This window comes from Lithobates pipiens, unplaced genomic scaffold, assembly GCF_037356315.1.
Source record: "Lithobates pipiens isolate NorthernLeopardFrog02 unplaced genomic scaffold, aLitPip1_a1.2 Scaffold_3, whole genome shotgun sequence".
In the NCBI taxonomy this organism is placed as follows: domain Eukaryota; kingdom Metazoa; phylum Chordata; class Amphibia; order Anura; family Ranidae; genus Lithobates; species Lithobates pipiens.
Genome location: NW_027507790.1, coordinates 192544070 through 192569281, shown reverse-complemented (window position 1 = coordinate 192569281; position 25212 = coordinate 192544070). Strand labels below are relative to the sequence as shown.

Below are 25212 nucleotides of genomic sequence, written 5' to 3'. Positions count from 1 at the left end.
GGAAATGTGTTACAGGCAGGACCAAAAACTGAACGCAGCCACCGTATCATAGGACTGGTAAGCTGCAGTGTGCACTTTAAAAGAGAAGACAGCAGGGACCATATTCCCAATTTTCTTTGGACTGCTTCATTCAGTAGACCGGTCGATTTATTTCAATACTAGTCCCCTACAGAATTATGGAAGCCATTAAGATGAACCAATCTCCAGATTATTAGTATATTAGAACAACCAACCACATTTCAGAACCAAATGTTCAATACAAATATTAGCCTGGAGAAGAAAATGGCCAAAGATGACATGTCCACGTTAAAACAAAAATAGAGGTTTCAAGCACAGTCGCTGGCCCCGATATTTACCCGACATTTATTATATTTCTGTGCTGTCTGCTCGTCTTCTTTTGCTCTGCCTGGACGTTACTTTGGGAGGAAATTAAATCGCTAATTGAACAGATAAGCAAACAGAAAACCTGTCTCTTGAGTTGTTATCAGAGAGTGTCTGAGGAACTGAAGAGACAAGCAAAGACAAGCATGAAGCAAAGGTACTGGTGAACGATGAAATAAGGCCAACTCCTCAAGCAGAGAGATGAAAGGCACTGGGGCACCGATAGGCACTCCATGCTTTCTGCACACGGCAACTGGCAACTTCCTTAGGTGTTCATCTCCAGCAAACAAACAAGTCTTGTTGCAAAATATTTAATATGATATCTGTAATTGCCATAATTAGTATTTTATTTTAATGTTTGTTGCAACACCACAACGTAAATGTAAAATCTAATCAGAACGAAAATCAGGCTATATAATACATACTGAAAGCAAAACCTAGCTACCCACGGACTCTGGTTTTCACGCTATTATTTTGGTACTTGACATTGGGTTTGATGATATCATACTTATGGAACCCTTTGCTGTAGGACTGCGTATTGCTCAGACACCACTATTCCTCCATGCACTCATTGATTAGAATATCCTTGTTGTGGACAGTAATCGCTTTTGAATTCCTATATGGAATGAGGACCCGGTGACAAGTTTGTACATTTTTATTTATTACATATATTTATACATACACACACGAAGGTCAATTTAGACAAGAGACAATTAAACTACCAGCATGTCTTTGGAGCGTAGGAGGAAATCAGTGTACCTGGAGGAAACAGAAACAGGCAAGGTGAGAACATGCAGACTTCAGGCAAGTAGTGCCGTGGTTGGGGTTTGAACCAACAACCCTGGTGCTGTTTGGAGAAACTGCTAACCACTTGCACAGTAAGGTAAGACAAACATTATAGTAACAAAAGTATTAGGATGTCTTCCTTTACACGCACATAAACTTCCCAGTGTTAATCCATAGGGTTCAATATTTAGTTGGCCCTCCCTTTGCAGCTATAACAGCTTCAACTCTTCTGGGAAGGCTGTCCACAGGGTTTAGGAGTGTGTCTATGGGAACATTTGACCATCCATCCAGAAGTGCATGTGTGAGGTCAGGCACTGATGTTGGACAAGAAGGCCTGGCTCGCAGTCACCGCTCTAATTCATCCCAAAGTTGTTCTATCAGTTTGATGTCAGGACTCAGCACAGGCCAGTCAAGTTCCTCCACCACAAACACTCTCATCCATGTCTTTATGGACCTTGTTTTGTGCACGGGTTTGCAGTCATTTGGAACAGCAAGGGGCCATCCCCAAACTGTTGCCACAAAAGTAGGAGCATGAAATTGTCCAAAATGTTTTGGTGTTCACTTCAATGGAACCAAGCCCAACCCCTGAAAAACAACCCCCCCACAACATAATCCCCCCTCCACCAAATGATTTGGACCACTGCACAAAATAAGGACTAATGTAAGTATGTATGTGACATGTATCCAATTCGATCCCCATGGAACCTAAAAATCACTGCAGTAGGCACCTCTACTACAGTGATTGCCATTAGCTTTTGGATTCTGAGCTGAGAGGGTGCCCTGCTGTACTGTAAAATACAGGAGTTTGCTCACTTACTTTGCCATTTTAGGAGCACTTTACACCGAGTGAATGCGAAGCGCTCTGTTATTGAACAAGGTGCGGCGGCAACATCTCGATTTCCAACTTGGCCAATCACAAAACACTTTGCATTCACTCAGTGTTTTTTTAAATGGTGGTACCCCGAAGCTAGTGGCAATCAATAAAATAGCTGTGTCTACTGTGGGGGCGGCACAGTGGTGTACTGGTTAGCACTCTCACCTAGCAGTAAAAAGGGTCGCTGGTTCGAATCGCAACCACGACACTACCTGCCTGGAGTTTGCATGTTCTCCCTGTGCCCGCGTGGGTTTCCTCTGGGAACTCCGGTTTCCTCCCACACTCTAAAGACATGCAGGTAGGTTAATTGGCTTCTGTCCAAAATTGGCCCTAGTATATGATTGTGGGCTCCTTGAGGATAGGACTCACGGTGTGAGTGTGCAATGTACAGGGAGAGGGACAATTGTGGACACTCACTCAGGTTCAAGTGGATGGATTGGTGTCTGTATTCAATCTTACTATGTAACCAACTATGTAAACCCAGCTTCCACAGGTATCCCATTGATATGTCACATATATACTTGCATTGCTTTCATGTTTTCTTATCCCAGATGGCTTTACGAGTATGAACTTAAAGAGGATCTTCATCATAGGACCTACAAATACTGTAGCTTCTGACTTTTAATTAAAGGACACTCACCTGTCGAAGCATCCAGCGCCGTGTTCACCTGGGACAGTTCTTAAATGGTCTTCAGGTCCCCGGCATCTTTAGTTCCTACTGCATATACACTGCGCGTCATGAATTGTCCCACAGCCTTTGGGGATCTGTTACTGTTTCAAAGAGGCTGCCGGCTGGAGGGGGTGGCCTAGGCCAGTGGTTCTCACCCTGTTCTCAAGTACCCCCAACAGGCCATGTTTGCAGGTTTTCCTTTATCTTGCACAGGTGCTTTAAAACAGAGGCAATGGCTTGGTATTTTGGACAGCTATTTTATCTAAGAGAAATTCCCAAAACATGGCCTGTTGGGGGTACTTGCCTGTTACACTGTTGCGGGGGTTGGAGGAGGCACAGCAGAACATCTCCCTTTGGGTGAAGTTCCGCTATAGATTGAAGTTTGAGCCTTGCATTCACATGTAAGTTGAAGCTGAAATCACATCAATTATGTCATTATAAAGAGTCAGGCAGCTACTTTAATCTGTTAACTGAATAAATGGCTGCAGAGATTAAGGCAATTAACCCAAATCTTCAAATGACAGTCGCATAAACATATATTCCAAAAATAAAATAAAGGGCACCAAAGCAAAAACGGCCTTTGTGTGAGTATTAAAGGATAAAAATGTTCTAATCTTTTCTTCTGATGAACTGCGCCAGCAGCTCCACACAAGGTTAAAAATTCCCAGTAGATGAGCGCAATATGCTAATGAATACATTTTATGGAGGGGTCAGACTGCATTATATGTATCTAGTGTAACTATACATCGCTAGTCTGCTTTCAACATGCAGAGAAGATTCCTTCACTATTTCTCTACCTTTTTTCCCTTACAAATGGTGCACCCATAAAAAGCACTTTATCACTGAATTTTGCATGGACTTCTCCTTTAAAACAACTACAATGTGGCCACTCCACATGGCGTCCCCTTCCCTTCACCTGGAGTCATTGCTTATCTCATGACATAGCCAGGGAAAAAAAGCAGTGTAATTGGTGATGGAAAGATGTGATTGGTACGTGAGATTTCTCTTCCGTCAGTTGCCGGTCGGCTGAAAGGCAGCCATAAGTGACCCAGAAGCTGTAGGATAAACAAGATTGAAAAGATTGAGTTTTAATTAAAAGATTAGATGTGTTCCCTACAGCTATAAATGGTATCTGTGATTAATCCAATTACCTAAAACAAAACAATTCACCGGACCGGCGGATGGCGCTTTCTACCCTTCACTTAGCTTTGTTTTGTTTTTTTTAAATGCTGAAAAGCAGAACCAAGGGTGAGGAAATCAGGAGGGTAACATGCTGGAGAGTGTTCAACAGGAGGTTCTGAAACAGGTTTATATTATTCATAAGGGTTCTTTTGTCTGCCATTTCCTATGTAGTACGCCAAAGACTGTATCACATGCACTGGTGTGCACAGTCTATTGCATTAGGGTGTGCACCCCAGAGCACAAACATGTGTCATCAGTAGGGCAGAGACTGGCGTCGGCAGGGCAGTGGACGGCGTCGGCAGGGCAGTGGACGGCGTCGGCAGGGCAGTGGACGGCGTCGGCAGGGCAGTGGACGGCGTCGGCAGGGCAGTGGACGGCGTCGGCAGGGCAGTGGACGGCGTCGGCAGGGCAGTGGACGGCGTCGGCAGGGCAGTGGACAGCGTCGGCAGGGCAGTGGACAGCGTCGGCAGGGCAGTGGACAGCGTCGGTAGGGCAGTGGACAGCGTCGGTAGGGCAGTGGACAGCGTCGGTAGGGCAGTGGACAGCGTCGGTAGGGCAGAGACTGGTGCCAGTAGGGCAGTGGACGGTGTGAGTGGTTCTGATTTCTTACAATTTTATTTATTTTATTATTTTTTACAATATTCTTTATTTATTTTTTTAGGAGCCCCATTGGGGGACTTTGGTGAAATATCCAGGGTCTAAACAGGGAGAAAGGAACTGAGGAAAAAGTGCTCTGTGCCAAGTGGCTTCCTGTTCATTTACAATCTGAAGCACAGTAAATATAGTTTACTATGTTTCAGTTAAGAATGAACACAGGAGCCATTGGTACAGATCACTTACTGTGTTCATTAATTCATCCATCCAGAAACGTCCCCCGAACCAGGAGAGGAGAGAAGCTGGCAGCACTGCATGGGAGAGACGAGGGAAGGCCAGGAAGCAGGGGGAAGTGGCACCGCACAGGGTGATTAGGGTGTGCCTAGGCACACCCATTGCACACGCCTATGATCACATGCTTTGACAGTCCAATCATATAGTGGTGAACTCTCCTTTCATTTAAAAAATAATCTAGTGTGTAAAGTTGCTACACAATGTAAATTAATGTTGTTTTACAATTAAATTTCCATTTCAGCCACTTTCATTTTTTTAAATGTTAAAAAAAATATAATGCAACCCGGAGAGGTTTTGTACATACTTGGTGTACAGAAAACTCCCAAAAATATAATTTCCTACTAGTGTGATCGGCTCACTGATTTTCTCAGACGTCTGCACTACGATAGAAGTAACATTTTAGGCATCCTCTGCAACAGAAATTTCATTTTTTGAGAGATAAAAATACTTGTAAGGGTTTGCAGACACTGCAACTTTCCCTGGTAGAACACGAAAAATGCACCAGTTGGTTATAATGAACCATTCCCTCCCATTAAGAAATAGCCTGGATAGGACATAGTGGAACTACTTTTTCTTCAAATCAGCATAAGGTATGAATCCAATACAACGTTTGTTAAAATCTTTGCAATGTACATACTGTATATCACACAGAGGATATTTTTTTCCTTTCATGAAAATTGGAATTACAATTTATGAGAACACACTTTACTGTGTGTGCAGGAAACTAACGGATTAACCAGATGTGAAGGGGACTTGTTTAGTCACACTGAGGCAAGCCATAGCCTGGAGGACTGCTCCAGGCTGCCGTTAGCGTATTTAATGGTTATGTGAACAATAAGGTCAGATGGGGAGGCAAGAACATGAATTATATGGGGAGTAAAAAGGGAAAGATCCTATTATGGTTAAAGCAAAGAAAAGACTAATAAGAATATACAGGGATCAGTATAGCCAATCCAAAATATACATGTTTAGGGGAAACTTTCCAAAAAAGTCACATTATATATAAAGTTTAGTTTTACATTTAGTTACATTGGTCCAGCCTGAGTTGACCTCCATAAGGGATACAGACCTTCAATATTTGGAGAAAGAGTGGACAGTCCTTGTGCCTATCCAGATACTCCTGAGGCTGCGTGGAATGCGCTGGAGGCCTATATTAGCATAGTTGATAGTAGCTATGTTGAAGATGGACACATCTGTAACACTGATGGTCATCATTTCATTTGAAGAATTGCATTTTTTGGATATTATAGCAAAAAGTTAAAAATTATGGGTTTTTTTTTCAAAATTGTTGCACTTTTTTGTTTGTAGCATATAAAATAAAAACCACAGAGGTGATCAAATACCACCAAAAGAAAGCTCTATTTGTGGGGGAAAAATGTTGCGTACAACATCCCATGACCGCGCAATTGTCAGTTAAAGCGATGCAGTGCCGTATCGCAAAAAATGGCCTTGTCATTAAAGTGGTTGTAAAGTCTCCGCCACAACTTTGCCCCATGTAAATCAGCATAAAAAAACCCTAATGAACACTGCTTGTAGATATCTCTGTACTTAGTAGTGTTGTAATCCTTTTTGTTTTTTAGAATAAAGTCACTGAGCATGCCCAGATCTCCCCTGATTTACGTCACACCCTCTATGTGCTTATCTATCTTATCGGGACTTCCTACGGCACACCACTGAAATCCCAGGTGGCTGCAGAATCATTCAGATCTTCCTCCTACACCCCATGTGACATCACATGCAGTGTAAACCTGGCCATTACTGCAGTCTTTTCAGCTGAAGCTTAAAGGCAAACATTAGACAATAGGCACAAGTAAATACTATGAAATAAAACAAGTCAGCTATGAACAGAGAAGCAGGGTTGCTATATAAACATTGGATTGAGAAGGAGGCTTGGTTAACAGTACAGGAAGTGCTCAACGTAAGGGCAGAAATACCCTCCACTATGGACTCAGAAAACAATACTTAAGATGGCACTGCCTTACCCCTGGAAACAAGTTTTTTAAAGTTTCTTTAAACAGTAAGTAATATGCGATTTGGGCTGGATTACAGTGGCTAGAGTTTGATAATTACTTATTATAATGGACTAAATGAAAAGAAGCATCAGAGTGGGCGAGTTTACTTCCTCTTTAAGGGGGCAAATCCTTCCAGTCCTTAAGCGGTTAATAAAAAAAAAAATTAAAGTTCCCATTTCAGGAAATTAAGCTCATCTCAGCCTTCTTATCGACAATTGGCATCTTACCCATAGCTACAAGTATTTTTCTGTCATTTAGTTTTTAATGTGAAGGGGCACTTATTCTAGTTTATTCTGCCCGGAGCTCTCCTTTAACAACAGAGTGCGACAGAAGCCTGAGAAAGTGATGATCATTATGTTATTGACATATGGTCGGGGGGGGGGCGAAAGGTTGGGGGTATATAGGGGGGCTGGCCCTGGCTACTATCTTATAAACTCTCTTGATAAATGTCAAGTGAAGCCTACAGCATACAAGCATATACAAAATTGCAATTTATGATTCATTTTCTTCCAGGAGGCAGAGACGTAGTCCGTAATAATTTCATTATCAACTGGATTGTTAGAAAAATATTGGGTGTAAGGTTCAGTCAGCAAATGTGTTCTGCACCTGTGAATATGACATATTTGTGTGGATTCCTACACTGAACATTAACACATAAAATGCCTCTTGGCAGACATGCTTCAGTATTATTAACAGGAATAGCAATCCTATGGGATACAAAAAAAAGCAACCGATAACTTGGAGATCGGTAATAAGGCAGAGGAAGAAGTTTAAAGCAGAGGCCACAATGATCAATGTATCTTTATAAATTTGTATGAAATGGGAGCGTCAAATGGCAAGACAGTAATTTGACATTCTAATGAAAATACACTCCCAACAACAGGCTGCATATAGGCCTCACGCACACTGGGTGTTTAGCCCTAATGCAAGTTATCTGGCATTTCGGGCACTCGTTCCTGGGCACATATTGCTCTGAATGTTTTCACTGCTCCAAGCCCCATGCATGCCCAACAACTGCCAGCCTTTTAAGCCACTTAAGTCTGAGTGTCTTATTTAGATGAAATTTTTTTTTTTTTGCTAGAAAATTACTTCGAACCCCAAACATTATATATTTAACATTACACCCTAGAGAATAAAAGCAGTCTTAAAAGCGCACTTTTTTTTTGGAAAAAATACACTTTTTAATTCAAATAAGACAACAGTAAAATTAGCCCATTTTTTTTTTCTTTTTTTATATTGTGAAAGATAATGTTACACGGAGTAAACTGATAACCAACATGTCACGCTTCAAATTGCGCCCGCTCGTGGAATGGTGACAAACTTTTACCCTTAAAAATCTCCATAGGCAACGTTTAAAAAATTCTACAGGTTGCATGTTTTGAGTTACAGAGGAGATCTAGGGCGAGAATTATTGCTATCACTCTAACGATTGCGGCAATACCTCACATGTGTGGTTTGAACACCGTTTTCATATGCGGGCGCTACTCACATATGTGTTGGCTTCTGCACGCGAGCTCGGCGGGACAGGGCGCATTGAAAAAAAATGTTTTCCTCATTTATTTTACCTTTTATTTTTACACTGTTTTTTTTTTTTTAAATGTGTCACTTTTTTCCTATTGCAAGGAATGAAAACATCCCTTGTAATATAAAAAAAAGCATGACAGAACCTCTTAAATATTAGAAAAGACCTCAGATCTCATATTTACACTAAAATGAAACTTAAAGAAAAAAATTAATTAAATTAAATTTCAAAAACAAATAAAAAAAACAAAAAAAAAAACAAATGACCCTTTAAGAGGTATGGGCAGAAGTGACGTTTTAACACCGCTTAACACCGTGAGGGGAAGATGGGTGGGGGCCATCTTCCCCTCACTTATCTCTATGCCCAGCATGTAAAAGGATCCGACCGCCTCCACCCCTGCCGATGGCTCCGGTAAGTGGTGGAGGGCACCGGAGCATGATCTTGTGGCGAATCCGCCACAGAGACCACTTTTATCTTGAAGCGGACCGCCGGCCGGACAAGAGAATACTGGGGTTATGGCAGCTAGCTGCTGCCATAACAACAATATCCTCCTTCAAACTCAGGATGTATATCAGTGTACAGCAGTCCAGAAGTGGTTAAAGACCCTCTACCTGCACCTAAAATCCATAGTCTCATACACCGAGTCAAACACCCACACTGGACGTTTTTATAGCTGCTGTTTTTGGCTTCAGACGTTTTTTTCTACAACCAATAAACTCCCAAGTTCACAAAAGGCTGTTATCATTAAGGAAGAGCTCAGGCGTGTTCACAAACAGCACGTGCAGAGCCTTGCATCTCCTCCCTCCTCTCCTCTGTGCGCCGTGCATCTCCTCCCACCTCCTCCTAGGCGGCCATTCAGATCACATCTCTGTTCAGCCAATCAGGTGATGGGTCTCAGGTCCTGCTGATTGGCTGGGAGGGGCAGGAGTCTTTTCTGGCTGGAAAAAACCCCCAGAACTAGTGGATTTTGAGAGGAGTTTTTCAGCTAAAGAGCCTAAAAGCTAAAATTTGCTACAGCTAAAAAAAAACGCCAAAAAACACTCACAAACGATAGTGCAAAAATGCAGAAAAACTCCCTCTACAGCTAACATTACTGGCTTTTTTTATAACATCCAGTGTGCATGAGGCCTAAAAGATGGTTGCACTCTTCCCGTCTGATGTTCAATTTCCCTCCAGACAGTTCAACGAGGCTTCCCTTATGTCACAGGGAGGGGTAAGATTCCATTGTAAAGGGATGCAGTGGTGAATATTAAAAAACCAACTGGCATCTATTCAAAATAAACTTTGCATGGAATGACCTCTTGCTGATATACATTATGTGGCATAAGAACATCTTGCCTTTCCGGCAATTGAAAAGTACAGAAGAAAAAAACATTTTTACTAACTGCCATATTCCATTCAAATAATGGCCGTGGCACTATGGTTATTGTTGGTGAACACTTGCTTGTCCTCAGAATAGACTTATGTATAAAAGCAAACACCACTGCAATCAATGTCTTGTATGTAGAGAAAATGTTAACACCTTTGGAGCAATTTCATAGTCTACACCTTTCTCAACCTTTTCAGCACAGAGGAATCCTTGAAATAGTTCTCTGGGTTCGAGGAACCCCTGCTAAAAATTAGAAACTTACAACTCATGATACATCAGTGTGATGGTCAGTGAGAAGAATGGTTCTTACACTTGTGGTCATTGGGAAGAATTACCTCCTTACAGATAGCTAAAAAGATCAATGGTGTGAGTGGGAACTTATCTGAGAGGCAGAAATTTCCCAATGCTGAAGGAACCCCTAGCAACCCCTGGAGGAACCCTAGGGTTCCACGGAACCCTGGTTGAGAATCACTGGTCTACACAGACAATCCTTAGTAAAAGCAATACTAACAGAATGGTAACAAAAATAAATCAGAGACCTTCCAACTGTATCAGAAACACTATAATCATGTGGAAATCGGAGTTTCCAAGCCAGACACACATATATCCGGGGTGTGCCTCTCCTCTCGTAGCTGGCACTTAAAGTCCTCAGCAAATTGTCAGGAAAGCACCAGGAAACTTCAGTTCCTTTCCTCGTCCATCACATAAAACTTGCTCAAGAAATGTTATGTTAAACAGACCATTCTAAATACATTTTGAAAAAGAAAAAAGGGGAGGGTAGGTACTTATTGTAATCTGGAAGCCCTGTTTATTATAAGGAGGCCCCCAGATATCTGCCCCCCCCCCCGCCCGGTAATTGAGTATAAGCTATATAGAAACCTTGTTACTCATTCACAAAAAAGGCAAGTAGTAAATAAAACACTCACCCCATCAAAAATGTCATTTATAAGGGAAAAATTAAAACATGTCCTGATGTAACTCTGAGGTCAATCATATTGTCCAATGATGTAGATCACTGTCAATCAGGAAGGCCTGCTGTCATGACAAGCCACTGTGTCCAACATTATCACCCATCGCTACTCTTCTCACAAATTACAGATCCCTGGCCGACTTGCGTATGTAAACTAAGGGGCCTGTGTGTCGGGTGATGTCATTGATCAAAAATAGTAATGAGCGCATGTGATCAATGAAGTCACCCAGGATCCCTGGCCCATTTGTTAACATACAGAAGCTGGCATGGATCTGTTATTTAGTGGTAAAGCTACTGGTGCTAAATTACATACATTGTGCTGCTTTGCAAAATCGCGTGCAGGTTTAAGGCATTATAAAAGAATGTTCTTTATGTATTTGTACATTTGCCTTTAAGCTGCATTAAAAAAAAAGTCTCTCCCTGACCATATATATTTTTTGCACTCGTTTATGTCCCATGTGGCAGTGCCCAGATAACTAAAGCTTGCAAATTGGCCTTGAAAAAGGTTTGCTTCCATAGACTTCAGTGGGGTTAGGCCAAACTCCTGCAAACCAAACTTAGCTTGGTCGGTTCATCCCCCCCCCCCCCCCATCCATGCACCTAGCCCCTAATCTACATTATGCGGGGTGCTGGACGCATGGATTCCAATGTTTTTTTTTTCTTTTTTGAAGCATGTGATTAAAGCCAGAGGCTCTAATAGGCTTCAAAAAAGGGTGGGCTCGGAGCTCAGTTGTGTGACAATAGAGAATGAGTGGGGCTAGGCCAAACTCCTGCAAACCAAACTTAGCCTGGTTGGTTCATCCCCCATCAATCACTAATCAGCGGCTCGTAATGCAGGGCGATGGGCACAGCCCCCTCCCCCCATCCATGCACCTAGCCCTTAATCTACATTATGCGGGGTGCTGGACGCATGGATTCCATGGGCTCGGGGCTCAGTTGTGTGACAATAGCAAATAAATAATCACTATTGTTTCCTTATTCACCTCCCAGTCAATCAGGAAGCAGGTCCAGAGACCCATCACCTGATTGACCAAACAGAGAGGCACAGAGGAGAGGAGGGAGGAGATGCAAGGTGTGATGCAGGGGAGGAGGAGATGCTGCCACCCGGAGGAGCGCTGCCCGTTACCTAGATGGGCTAAGTGCAGGGCCAACCCACCGGGATGGGGGGAGACGTAAGGCGCAAGTGACCCGACCAACGCCCCCACCCCCAAAAAATATACAACCACCCGCCACTGTCAATCACTATTGTTTATTACTATGACAGATTGGTGCTTAAACGTCTTTTTCTATATTACAAAACCTACAAAGTTAACCTGATCTTAAAATGGTAATTTGTAATAACTCACATGGCTGCTGAAGTCTAGTGCATGCAATAGCAAACTTTAAGCAAAACAGTAAGCGGGTGAAATTTTACATTTTAGTGTTGAGAGTAAGGGGTGAGTGGAAAACTTTCATTGGGGACAAATGTTCTGGTATCAACTAAGATGGGAATTCTCATCAAACTTGGTAAAAGTCTCACAACTTGTTGCTTCTCCAAGACAGGAAGTATATAAAAAAAATAAAAAAAATGTTCCTACTCTACCCAGTACTAAAATAAAATAGTGTTGGTTACACTAATAGGTTTAAGAACTAATAGATTCTCATAAAAAATAACACAGGGAAATGAGCGGTTTACACATGGCATGTGCTTTGCCCAATACAGCTAGCAAGAGGCAGACCATAAAATGATAAGTCATGGGACAGAGTGCCACCTCTGTACATGCTCTCCAGGTTGGTGACTCACTAGGCAGCGAAGCCAAGATCAGGATGACAACTCTACAAGTTGCACAGTAAAAGTAAACTTGCCATGGATCTAAAAAAGAAGCATGGGGAAAAAACAAAGCAAAAAATTCATACTCATATGGATGCAGCATTGATCGAATGGGCTGTCAGTGGGCACACTGAGATGCTAAGCCAGCCAGCTGCTGGTCAGGCATCTGGGCAGATCCCAACATTATTGTCAGGATCCCTGCAAAGCCTTGACCAGTTCTGTGACGTCAGTCGACAGTGGGTTTAACCCGGTGTCAGCTGAAAATGGGTCATAGGTGTGCAGAACTAAATCCACTCCTGTGATCTATAGAAGAAGCAGGGCCAAAAGATCTTTGCCCATTTTTCTACTTTTAACTGTAATCAGATTATATGTATATAAAAAACAGGAGGAAATTGAGTGCTTCTAATCTAACACTGTAAATCTTATGGAGTAATCTATGTATCATTTATCAATATACATAATCTACCTTCTTTTTGCTGCTACTTAAAGCTTCTCTTTTCTGCTGCTGATATTTTATATGTACTCGCCAATAACAACTTTCCGATTCCGATTAAGTAATGCTTTATTTAAAGGAACAAGAAAGTAACCTGACCGAACAACATTGCTTTAAAGGTTTGGTTCAGTCATGTTTCCTATACTTGGTTCCAATGCATATGGCTGAGGGAATCACAGTGATTCGCACGCCTGAAACCACCTACAGTAAATTACGCGCTGCTCTGTGAAAACGTGCAGGCTGCCATTCATTCTGAATGTCTCACACACACGTAAAATCGCAGTGCGTGTGTAGCAACCATAGGGAAATGGCATGATCAAAATGACCATGCCATTTCCCTGCGGGGCAAGTTTTGAAAAAGGTAAACGCACCTTTTTCTGTGGGAAATGCAGGTACAGCAGCCCATTGAAATGAATGCCCATGCAGAGGAGGCCTGCAGAATTGCACAGATGTGAACCTAGGATACGTGCACAGAAGCTACCAGCAGGGCGAGGACATTGCATGGAAAAATAGTAGAATCTCATTTGATACAGGACATGAATAGGAGCCCAAGCCTCCCCACCGAGCAAACAAGATGGCCAATGCCATCACAGTAGCTTTCATGCGTGCCTTTAAAATTACGCTGGCAGATATATGAGAAAGTCTAAAAGTTTGCTGTAAAATGTTTGCTGTTGAAATACAACGTTCATTTGTATTTTGTGCAAAAGCTACATCAGCCAGTAGATGGCAGTGGTTAGAAGTTTGTAGCTGCTCTATGCTAAACTCTATGCCTTTTCTCTATATAATAAAAAGTTTCCTGTTCCTGTCTGCAGTTAAGCAGCAAAGCCCATGTGAACTGTGCACGGTCGGTCTGTTCTGTAAAGCTACATACAGAATTTCTAACATTTGAAAATGGTAGCCCCCATACTTTATCCTCCAACATTCCCTTTAATCATCTTCTGAACATTTGTTGACCAAGTCTGTGCCTTTAGGATGGGACAATTCTGCATTTTGCTGGTTTCTGGACAGACTTCAGATCTGATCTACATTTAACTTGTAAATTCCTGAGCAGAGAAAGAACAGTTTCAGTGGTTTAGATTGACAAACTATTCAATAGATTTTCCTTACCAAGAAAGGCATGTTTGTACTTACTCGTTACAAGACACTCAAATAGAGATTTACAAATTTCTGTTGCGTCATCATTAAAATAAATATAACCTAACCTATCAAATAAACACCAACTCTGAACAAAATATGGTAAGTGGATATATGCATTGTTTTAAGGAAAAAGTCTACAGCAGGTTGCTACCATGAACTTGCTGAGACTTGAGAAGTCCATAGACCAGGACTACAGCTCACGCTAACAGAGGATATGATTCTCAAAAAATATTTTGTCGCCCAACATATTGATCAATGTTTGCTGCAGAAAATATCCATGGAATATGGAATATCCACATTCTTTGCTTATTTCTAGATAATCACAATAGAACTAAGAAATCATCTATCAATTTTACAACACATTCAATTAAAATCCTGGTGTATGTTCAAGTCATGTGGCAATTTGAGACCACACAGGAATGCTCTTAGGTACTCAAAGAAAACTTGTCACTAGCATGAATTTACTAAAGATAAAGCTATAGGATAAAGCCAGCCACAAACAAATATTGGTGGTTACCCCCAGCTTTTCAAAATGAGGACCCATGTCTGGCTACCCGCAAACCCTTACTTGAGTGTGGCAACAACTTTTCCTTAATATTGGCGAAGTAAAACAGACTCAAGGGCCCTATGGTTCATAAGAAGCTCACTTATATTCTGGAAGACACGCACACTCCTTACTTTAAAGTCTGGGGATCTTGGATCGATTGCAACATCCAGGTGAAGATAGATCACACCCTGCTATCTCTGTGAATATCTTGGCTATGGACACTGTGGCTCACTGATTGGACCTCTTGGGTACCCCGATTTCTCTTCCCTCTATTTCTAGGCAAGTTTCTTTCTATTCATAGCCCTTGACGCAGAGATGGGCCATACCTATATCTTTCCTTACCTTTATCCACCTTTCATGTCACAGCACCCGGCAGGAGTTGGTGGACCTTCCCCCTTTTTTTTTCCCTTTTCCCTTTCAGCGAGGCACTCCATATCACCAGCCAAGAGCAATCTCCCTTTCGGACAGAATACTATCTTTGATTTTTACATGATCTCCATACCAGCTACTTCACTGACTTATGCACCCAATTTAGTTGGAGTCTTTCGTTATCATACTGGGATTTACCTTTTGCAAGCCTCACTTTGATATTAAATCTGCACTACCTTGCTTTCTTACTCTTCTTGTTCACATTATCTTGTACTTTCATGAAAATTTCAATACACTTTTTGTGAAAGAAAAATGTGCACCCAAAGCACCCATGAAGTTTCATTGGAATGCATGTAAAATATACCAAGTTTGTGAAAGCTGAAGCAGGGGTATGGCTGATCCACTGCAATGGGGCTTGTGTGACCCATCCAGAGGTCTGAGCATTGCCACGTGGGATGGAGGATTGGGGGGGATGGAGGATTGGGGGGGAGGCGCCTACACTGATCTTTCACGGATACCTTCACTGATCAACACTGATACTCTGACTTTCACAGTCTTGGTACTTCCCACTTAGCAATAACAAGAATGTGAAACAAATTGATCATTTTTTCCTAGCAATTCTGACTAGTTAGAGAACATCTGTGAACAAACAGCAAATTTCATAATTACCATCAAATGTCTTCTGAGTTTGGGAGAAACTTGTGCGGGGTGCAGTCCTTAGGCCCCATTTACACCTGAGCATAACGTTTTCAGGCAGAAAGTCGCACGATTTTGACGCAACGTTGTACAGGTCAAAAGGTCACAAATGTAAAAAGCAGAAAAACGCCCAAATCTGAATACATTTTTTTTCCCCAGAACTTGTTTAAGATTCAGGCGTTTTGGAGCTTCTGGCTTCAGGCATTTTGGAGTGGAGATGTGAACCATTTCCATAGATAATAATTTATTTTTTTCCCCATCCAGCGTTCTGTAGCTTGAGGCTTCAAACTAAAAAACACTCAGGTGTGAATGGGGCTTTACAGCCAGTCGGTGACATGTCTGTCTGCTTGTGGCCACCCTCAATTTAGTTAAGCTACAAAGAGTTGGAAGCCCTGGGCACCTTGTCTGTCAAGACCTGTAATACAGCGCACATTCTTCTCCAAGGCGATATTTGTAAAAACCTTCTCATTTACCTGCAGCAGCCAAGTATTATCTTTAAACAGCTTTGTTTATAGGAATAAAATCAGATCTTTAATTGGTTGGGTTTAGGTGGGCCCACAGATTACAACCTAATTGTAAATGTACAACCTCCTTTGGATTTACTAGGAACTATACAAAGTGAGGGAATTCCAAACCATACCATTTAGGGCCAATTGAGTGGGCATTTGCACGTTAGTAAATCTAAAGGAGATTGGCACACAGAGTGTAATGTGCGTGGCTAACTTTTAGCATTTCTGGGCTCTTGGGCTCTATATAAGTGGCAGCTGGGTCCACACTCACCCCTCCACTGCCGCAGCTTCCCTTTGCGGTTAACCTGGTCTTCAGATCCGCCTCCTGCCCTGATTGGAATTGGAATATTGATTCGCTAGCGTCACAAGTAGGTGGGTTCAGGGCGCAGTGCCCACCCTTTTCAAGCCAATTAAAGCCTCAAGCTCTAATAATGTGCTTGAAAAAAAAAAAAAAAATTAGGGGTGGTGTGCGAATTGGGGGGGGGGGGGGGGGCAGCACCCCTGCGCCCCTTATGGACTGTCTGCTAACAGCAACCACTGCAGACCACAAGCTTCTGAATGGAGTCTTAGTATAGACCACAAATGAGGGCACCTCCTGCATACTGGAAAATGTTACCATTCACCATCAATGATATCTTGACCAGTACATGACCCTACTGTCACATTTCATCAGATCGGAAACAGTTCACTGCATTAGTAGCAGAAAAAAACTTGAAGCTCCTTTTACACTGAACAGTTTTTCTTTCGCTTTTGTCTCACCAAAAAAAAAAAAAAGCATAACCATTAAATCCTATGGAGCTCTTCACATTGGTCGGTTTTAAAAGTCCTGCAAGCTGCATTTTTGATGCATGTTCGGTGCTGTAAAAAAAAAAAAAAAAAAAAAAAACACACCAAAACCACACCTCCCCTGAAATGAATGGAAAACACATCAAAAATATGGCAACAATGCATACCCATGGTTAGGTTTTTGGAGTCCCGTGTTTTTTTTTCACAGGTGCAAAACACAACGGAAATGCATCAAAAACACAGCAAAAATCCATATGCATTTTTACCAAGTTTTTACAATGCAGCATTGTGAAAACAGCCTTTAAAAAATAAAAAAAAAAATCATGAAAATTCCTAAAAAAAATAAATAAAAAAAAATAAAATAAATAAACATTCGGAATTTTTTTTTTTTAACTCACCTCTAAATGCCTGTTGCTACGGGGTCGTCCCTCCTAGTCTGCCTCCTTCAGTGCCTGGGCTGGTGACATCACTTCCCCTTGGGACAGGAAGGGCTCAGCTCTGCCCCCTCCCTCCTGTCACGCAACAGGTCCCAGATGACTGCTCGGCCAATTACGGCGCGTGCATGTGCAGTGGGTACCCACAGTTGCAATCCCGGCACCGCCGAGCGGAGGGGGGGGACGAGCGGGGCTTCGATTCCCCGCATCGCTGGACCTTGGGACAGGTAAGTGTCCAATTATTAAAAGTCAGCAGCTGCAGTATTTGTAGCTGCTGACTTTTAATTTTTTTTTTTTTATGAAAACTCCTCTTTAAGCATAGCTAAACCCCCAAAACAAAAATGTATTACATTGCAGCACACCAATTCTTAGATATGGTGGCTGCATTTGTTTTCTCTTTTTGAGGCTTATTTTCACCTGGTGATCCTGCTAGTCTTTTTTCAATTTCCTTTAACAGATCAAGCTGTCCAGGAAAAGTGGCAGTTAGAGTGTCGAGATAAACCATTCAACTCTGACAGGGGTGGTCAGAATTATCAGCTTATTCATTTTTGTAAAACCTTTATCCCGAAAGGAAAAAAAAAACTGCTGTAACTGATTATACAGCATTAGCTAGTTCAGTTTTAATTTGTTAGTCAAGTCCATTGAAAATCTGCTAATACATCCATTGATGGCTGTACAGAATTTTGTTTAAAAATGTTCCTTTTAAGAAACTTTTTTACTCGTTGGGGGGTTCAAATTGATGTTTGTTTTCAATTAGTGGTGAGAAAATGTAAAAAGGGCAGCACTGAAAATCTTTATTGAACAAACACATTTCTAAGGGCCGGTTCACACAGCGAGGCGCGGCGAGGCGTCTCCGACTTGCCTCGCCGCGACCTGCGGGGACCTCAGCGGCGACTTGCAGAGGACTTCTGTATAGAAGTCAATGCAAGTCGCCCCCGAAGTCGCCCAGAAGTAGTACAGGAGCGACTCGAGTCGCTCCTCTCAGAACGGTTCCATTGTACAGAACGGGGGCGACTTGCGGGAGCGAGGGGAGGCGAGCCGTGTCGCCTCGCATCGCCTCGCTGTGTGAACCGGCCCTAACTGAATGTAGTTATTCAGGAAAATCCATTCCCTTCATAATAGGATGTTAACCCCTTCCAGCCGACAATACACATATATGCGGCCTCTTCGGACTGGGCTTTATTCCGTGGGGACGCATACATGCGAATCTGTCTTTGTGCTGGGTTGCATCGCACACAGCGTGATCCTAGCACGGGTCCCATACTAACCACTGGGACTCGGAACTCCCGCTTCTTGGTCACTAGATCGCTGCGATACCCGCTATTGTCACTGTGAAGCCTACCCCTGTGTTTTCTCTCTCTCTCTGAATGGATGGGAGAGATACATTGCATCTTTCTCTCCTTGCAGGGAGAAAAAAAAAAAATCTATAAAAAAAAAAATATATATATATATATATATATATATATATATATATATATATATATATATATATATATAAAATAAAATAAAAATATATAAAATAAAAAAATAAAATAAAAAATAAAACAAACAATAGCTAGGTCAAGGTTGGATCTAGGTCAGTGTCGGGGTTAATGTTAGGGTCAATTAAGGGTCAAAGGTCAATGTCAGTATATTTTGGACAGGATTTTTTTTATCTTAAGCATTTTTTTAAATTGGTGTGTTTTAGGTAGGATAAAAAAAAAAAACATGTGTACTATTGTTTCTGGGCTATTGTACTACGGGTACAAACAATAACATACACATGTAGTATCGCTGCGATCCTTGGGAGCAGGAGAATTTATTTTGGGTTGTTCTTTGGTGGTAGGTTATGGTAGCAGCAAGAAATATGCAGCTAAATAAAAAAAAAAAAAAAAAAAAAAAAAAAAAACAAACAACAGGGAGATATTACCATTTACCACCAAATGAAAGCCAAATTTGTCCTGAAAAAAAAGTTGTTGTATCCCAGTGGAATATATATATATTTATTCCACCTGGATGCATAAAATAGTCCATTACCATTGTATCCCGGTGGTATATATATATATATATATATATATATACATACACATATATATATATATATATATATATATATATATATTTCACCTGGATGTATAAATTAGTCCATTACCATTTACCACTAAATGAAAGCCCAATTTGTCCTGAAAACAAAAACAAAGGTATAATCCACCTGGATGCACAAAGTAGTTGTGATGATATGTACAGTTTTATGAACACATGTCCAAGTTGCAAAATTGTGCTTAGGCATTAACATTGGTTTTACCCCACAAAGGAGTTAATTGAATGACATCCATCCCGCCAATGAAAATTTCTGTACAAAATGTTTGTTTGCAACTCTATTAGTGTATGGCCAGCTTAACACTACTGTTACTCAGATTGTCAGTGCTGGTTTTTAAAAGTGTCTCCATTGCGCCTCCATCCAAAGTGGAGACACCCTAGAACAGGAAGTGTTACTGACCAGGTGTCTAGTTGAAAAAAAAAAAAAAAAAAAAAAAAAGGAAAAACAAAAACATAAGAAAGATCATGAATGTGGTCACCACATCTGTAAACTGCAATAGAATAAATTTTGGTTTTGGGTTTACATAAGGTTTTGTGAGTGAGTAACCTCAGCACAGCTCTATAAAACGTCCAAGCCCAGACAAACACATCATGCTAAAATGACTACCTGTGAAAATTGAAATCCAAATAAAATGACAAAATCAGAAAACGATATATTAGGACCGATCATTACGGTATACTTTTATCACAAAAGATTTGTTTTATTTCTCAAGTTTCTAAAAGATAAATTTCTGGACTTTCTAACAGCAACCAAAGCACATACAAACTTTCTCCCACAAGTGTCTTTTTTTTTGTCCAGCAAATAATAAATCCCGCAAGATACAAAATATACAAACCATTCTTTTCTCAGGCACTTTTCTAAAGACAGTTTTTTTTTTTTTTTTTTTTTTTTTTTTTCCAATCGCTCGGATTGACATTGGATTCTGACAAGCAGCTACATGTAAAATGGACTGTAATAGAATCCAGGACTTTTTACCTCTGAGTGCGGCGGAGCTGGTTCCTGTTTCTTATATGGGGCAGAGTAAAATTTGAGATGACGGTCCAGAAATTGGAATCAGACATGTTGAAAAGTGACAGGGAGTCGATGTGAGTTCAGGCAATACTCCGCTCCATAATCCAGGAGAACGAGGATACTCGGGCAAGCCAGAAGATATTAAAGAGCTGGGAAGGCAGGCTGAAGAGAAGTCCTCACCAGGTCGGGAGCAGCGCACAGCTCTCCGCACAGCCCAATACTCACACTCATAATTCCACTATGACCTTTTGTTAGAAGGCGTATCCAGACTCCAAACAATTAGAGGAACGAGACTTGGAGCTCAGCTGAAAGCCAGCTCTCTCTGTATGCGACTCAGCCTAAGGTACCTTGTCATATGTTTTGGCACATACCATTCACACACTCCCACGGGGGGAGATGCATGTTCCTGTAATCCATCCACGCAGGAAGAGATCACTTTCAGCACAGCTCTGACCTGATTTTCACATTCAATTTCTCCAGTGAAAAATAATCCTCCCGCAGAAGAGCGAGGGCAGAACGACAGCACTAATCATTTAACGCATCTAAATATGAAAACACCGAACGCTCCCCCTGCAACGGGCAGTCAGCTGCTCCGCGAGACTTTCACAAGACTTAAACCTGTCACCTTTGATCTTCTCTATCTGTTAGAAGGAAAATTAAGAAGTCAGATGAAGCAGGAGGAGAGGGGGAAAAAAAATGGAAATGAGTATTAAAAACCCATTTCATGCATGCTGCCAAGCAAGCATTTGTAGTCAAGGATCCTGAATAGAAATAAAACAAATGTTTAAATAGAACAGCCTTGTGGGAAATCTGGCACAGCCGGCTAGCTTGTTACAGATACCAACCTGTAAACACAACTCAGTTTGATTCCATTGTTTGCATTCATGTGTGCTTTCAGCAACTGTTTAGTAAATTACATAAACAAATAATTGTAAACCCCAGTGACTCCTCCAGGAGAAAACAAAAAGACCTCTAGATTGCACAGTTCATCGCAGCTTCCTTCTTACCCTGATGAGTTGTTTGAATTTAAAAGGCTGGTAAATAAACGTACACAATATCCCCTAATGGCAACCATTTACTATACAAAACTCTCACAAGACGTTGGCACAGTTTTATACTCTGTAGAAAAAGGAATGTCCCTTTAACTGCGCACATTTGCTTAGTGCATCACGAGACGTTGACGCAGTTTTACACTTTACAGAAAAAGGAATGTCCCTTTAACTGCGCAAATATGCCTAGCATGTCACCAGACATTGACGCAGTTTTATATTCTACTGAAAAAGGAATGTCCCTTTAACTGCACACATTTGCTTAGCACATCATAAGACATTGACGCAGTTTAACACTCTGCAGAAAAAGGAATGTCCCTTTAACTGCGCAAATATGCCTAGCACGTCACGAGACGTTGAAGCAGAGTTTTATATTCTACAGAAAAAGGAATGTCCCTTTAACTGCGCACATTTGCTTAGAACGTCACAAGACGTTGACTGCGTTTTATACCCTGCAGAAAAAGGCATATCCCTTTAACTGCGAACATGTGCTTAGCAGCGATAGCCGCTGGCAGTAATCAAATGTAAGTAAAGTACACAATATGCCCTAATGGCAACCATCTACTATTCAACACGCACAAGACGCTGAGTTTTATACGCTACAGAAAAAAAATGTCCCTTTAACTGCGCACATTTGCTTATCGCATCACTAGACGTTGACGCAGTTTTACACTCTACAGAAAAAGGAATGTCCCTTTAACTGCGCAAATATGCCTAGCACGTCACCAGACGTTGACGCAGTTTTATATTCTACTGAAAAAGGAATGTCCCTTTAACTGCGCACATTTGCTTAGAACGTCACAAGACATTGACTCAGTTTTATACCCTGCAGAAAAAGGCATATCCCTTTAACTGCGAACATGTGCTTAGCAGCGATAGCCGCTGGCAGTAATCAAATGTAAGTAAAGTACACAATATATGCCCTAATGGCATCCATTTACTATTCAACACTCACAAGACGCTGAGTTTTATACGCTGCAGAAAAAAGGAACGCACCTTAAACTGCGAACATATACGTTTAGTAGAGATAGACGCCGGGAGTAATCAAATGTAAATAAAGTACACAAGATAACATAATGGAGACTATTTACTATTCAAGACTCTCACAAGACGCTGACGCAGAGTTTTATACCCTGAAGAAAAAGGAATGTTCCTTTAACTGCGCATATATCATGTAAAACATTTCATGGTACATGTGATCTACCACCAGACTCTCTGATTAGGAAAAGGAGGACAAATCTTTGGAAAAGGACAAGCTCCATGCCATGGCTCCAGTTGCATGAACCAAGTAGATACAAGGACTGGTTAAACTCATAGAATTCGTTTTTTCACCACTACCTTCCTTTAGGACTTGCTTTTTGGCAAATTGCAGGCATATCTGCACATCCAGGATACACAGCTGTCACACAGACCGTGGAAATAAATGGCTGTATATGGCGCTTTGCAGTGTAATATTGGGGTGCCAGGGATCATCAGCCAGGAACGTTGGTAAAAGCAAAGCAGTCTCATTACTCAAAATGAAAACAAAGCAGCTTGTTAGTAGCACAAAACAGTCCACACGCCAAATTTAACTTTTGCCTCCCCGCCTGCAAAACATGTCCCTTAACAGAGTTATATCCCCGCCACCCTCAGGGGTTCAAAGGAAAGGTCACCAGCCGCTTAGCAGTGTCTCAATCACAAGTAGTCCACAACTTTGTCTCCTAAAGCAGCCCATAGATCAGGGCTCAAGTCCTGCAGGGATGCATAGGAACGCAGTTCCTGTACTTTTTCCACAACAGGAACTCGGTTCCTATTAGCAGCCACGTCCTGCAAGACTTTGAAGTATGCGAGCTGTGTGGCAGGTGCTACACCAGCTGCCACCGACACAGCTCGCAATAGTAAGTGCCGCACACCAGGGGTGGACTGACCATTCAGGCATTGCCAGTAGGGGGCCCCATGACAGCTTCCTCTTCGATCTACCTGTCAAACACAGCTAGCTGATGGGTAGATCAGGTCCCTCCTGCTAAGAGATTGTATTTAGTCAGACCTCTCATGATGCGCTCCTTCCCGCCGGCCCCTCCTGATTTTCTGTCTCCTCATCTCCCTCCCCCACCCCCCCCCCAGTCTCCTGAATACTTGCTCTGTGTGTACTGCTGAATCCCCCCTCCTCTATCTTCAGTGCCATATGATGAGAGAACCCAGAGGAGGAGCACAGCTATTCTGCTTACAGGACATGCAGGGAGAGAGGTGAGCTGAGGGAGGAACATCAGTTTGGGGTGGTAAGCTGAGCACAATACCTGGCAAAGTTTAATGCCAGGAGGGAAGTTTATGTGGAAATATGTGAAGGGTTGCAATAGCAGCGAGTGTGTGTTGGAGCCCTGCAGAGTTTGCAGCCGCCCAAGCTAACATACATCTCCTAAGCAGGAGCACATCACTATCTCCCTAAGCATTCTGTCCAGATAATGTGCAGTTCATTTATGACCTGTTTAACCCTGTGTTATCCAAACTCTGTTCAATGAAAAGTGTAAACTCACCACATAAACACTCTATATACAAAATAACATTCCCCAATAAAGATCAGAACACGATGTTCACATTTGCATGGAAGCACAATTGAATGAATGCTGATTATTCAGAGAATTACTGTATTTATGTTTATTGAGGATTTTTTTTAATGTACTAACAGTTAAGCTTCATACACACAATACGAACATTGGATGAAAAATACCACTTTTGAAGTGTTCGTGCATATGAGAGTATCATTTTTTTTTTGTTTTGGTGCGGGAGTGGATCTTGGGTGGGAGTTCCCACACTTTTTTTCCCAGGACTCGACCCCTGCCATAGATGACTCGATTTTGTTTCCATCCACCATGAGTGGAAGGAAAGAAAATTGCAAGATTCCCTCATCAACACAGTGTCGATGGGGGAATGCCACCCACAGCTCTGTTGCGCTCTGCCAGCAAGAAGGGTAAGTGAGCACGTGGAGCCTTTCTGGCCAGCAAAACACAAGGATTACTGCTTAGAAGCTATAGCCACTGACAGTTTTTCAAATGTAAAATATCCGACAGGCTGGTTGTACCAAGGTCAATGGATGGATCGGCTTGGTTACAATGAGCCTGTCCATGCATGGATCAAAGCTTGGCTGGTCCCTGCTGAACCAGCCAGATTTCTATGTATGGCAGGCTTAAGTGTGCCCTGCTTCATACTCCCCCACAGAAACACCCCCTGACCATTTCCTGTTATTTTACTGGCCTCTCCTGCAGCCAGGTAAAACCTTCAGCACCAAAGTTCTGATAATTAGGGTTGGAGGCACTTTCCAACTCTTTCTCCAAGCTTCTGAATTCCGGCCCCCAAGGACTTAATTTTGGACAACTGAAGATCAGTTTTCCCTTTCTGACCGGAATCCCACACCCTACATGGGTGAAAATCTTCAAGTACTTCAAACTGTACTCAAATCGTCCCCTTAAAGAGAACACAACCCAGATAATGGGAAAACATACCTGCCATCCAGGAACCATCCATGGCATCCTGTACAGCGGGTTTCCACAGGTAGTTGCCATAACCTGTGTACATATAAAGCACAGACTATCTGCATTATGGGCTGTATGCCTGTACACATGCATGGGTTTATGTAGGTGTAAACCTAGATCCAGCTGCA

At 41.9% G+C, this 25212-nt stretch overlaps 1 protein-coding gene across 6 annotated transcripts in view; it reads right to left on the bottom strand.

The window, feature by feature from the left end:
• Nucleotides 1-25212, bottom strand: part of MAST4 (microtubule associated serine/threonine kinase family member 4) — an 831319-nt gene that overhangs the window by 202966 nt on the left and 603141 nt on the right. Inside the window, exon 1 of one of the 6 annotated variants that reach the window (XM_077462657.1) lies at nucleotides 20491-20911. The exons of 4 other annotated variants lie outside the window; for them this stretch is intronic. In XM_077462657.1, the coding sequence (XP_077318783.1) occupies nucleotides 20491-20576 (86 nt within the window). In that variant the 5' untranslated portion in view covers nucleotides 20577-20911. Of the gene's footprint in view, nucleotides 1-20490; nucleotides 20912-25212 lie in introns of those variants that run through there. One more of the 6 variants, XM_077462659.1, reaches the window with a different exon arrangement.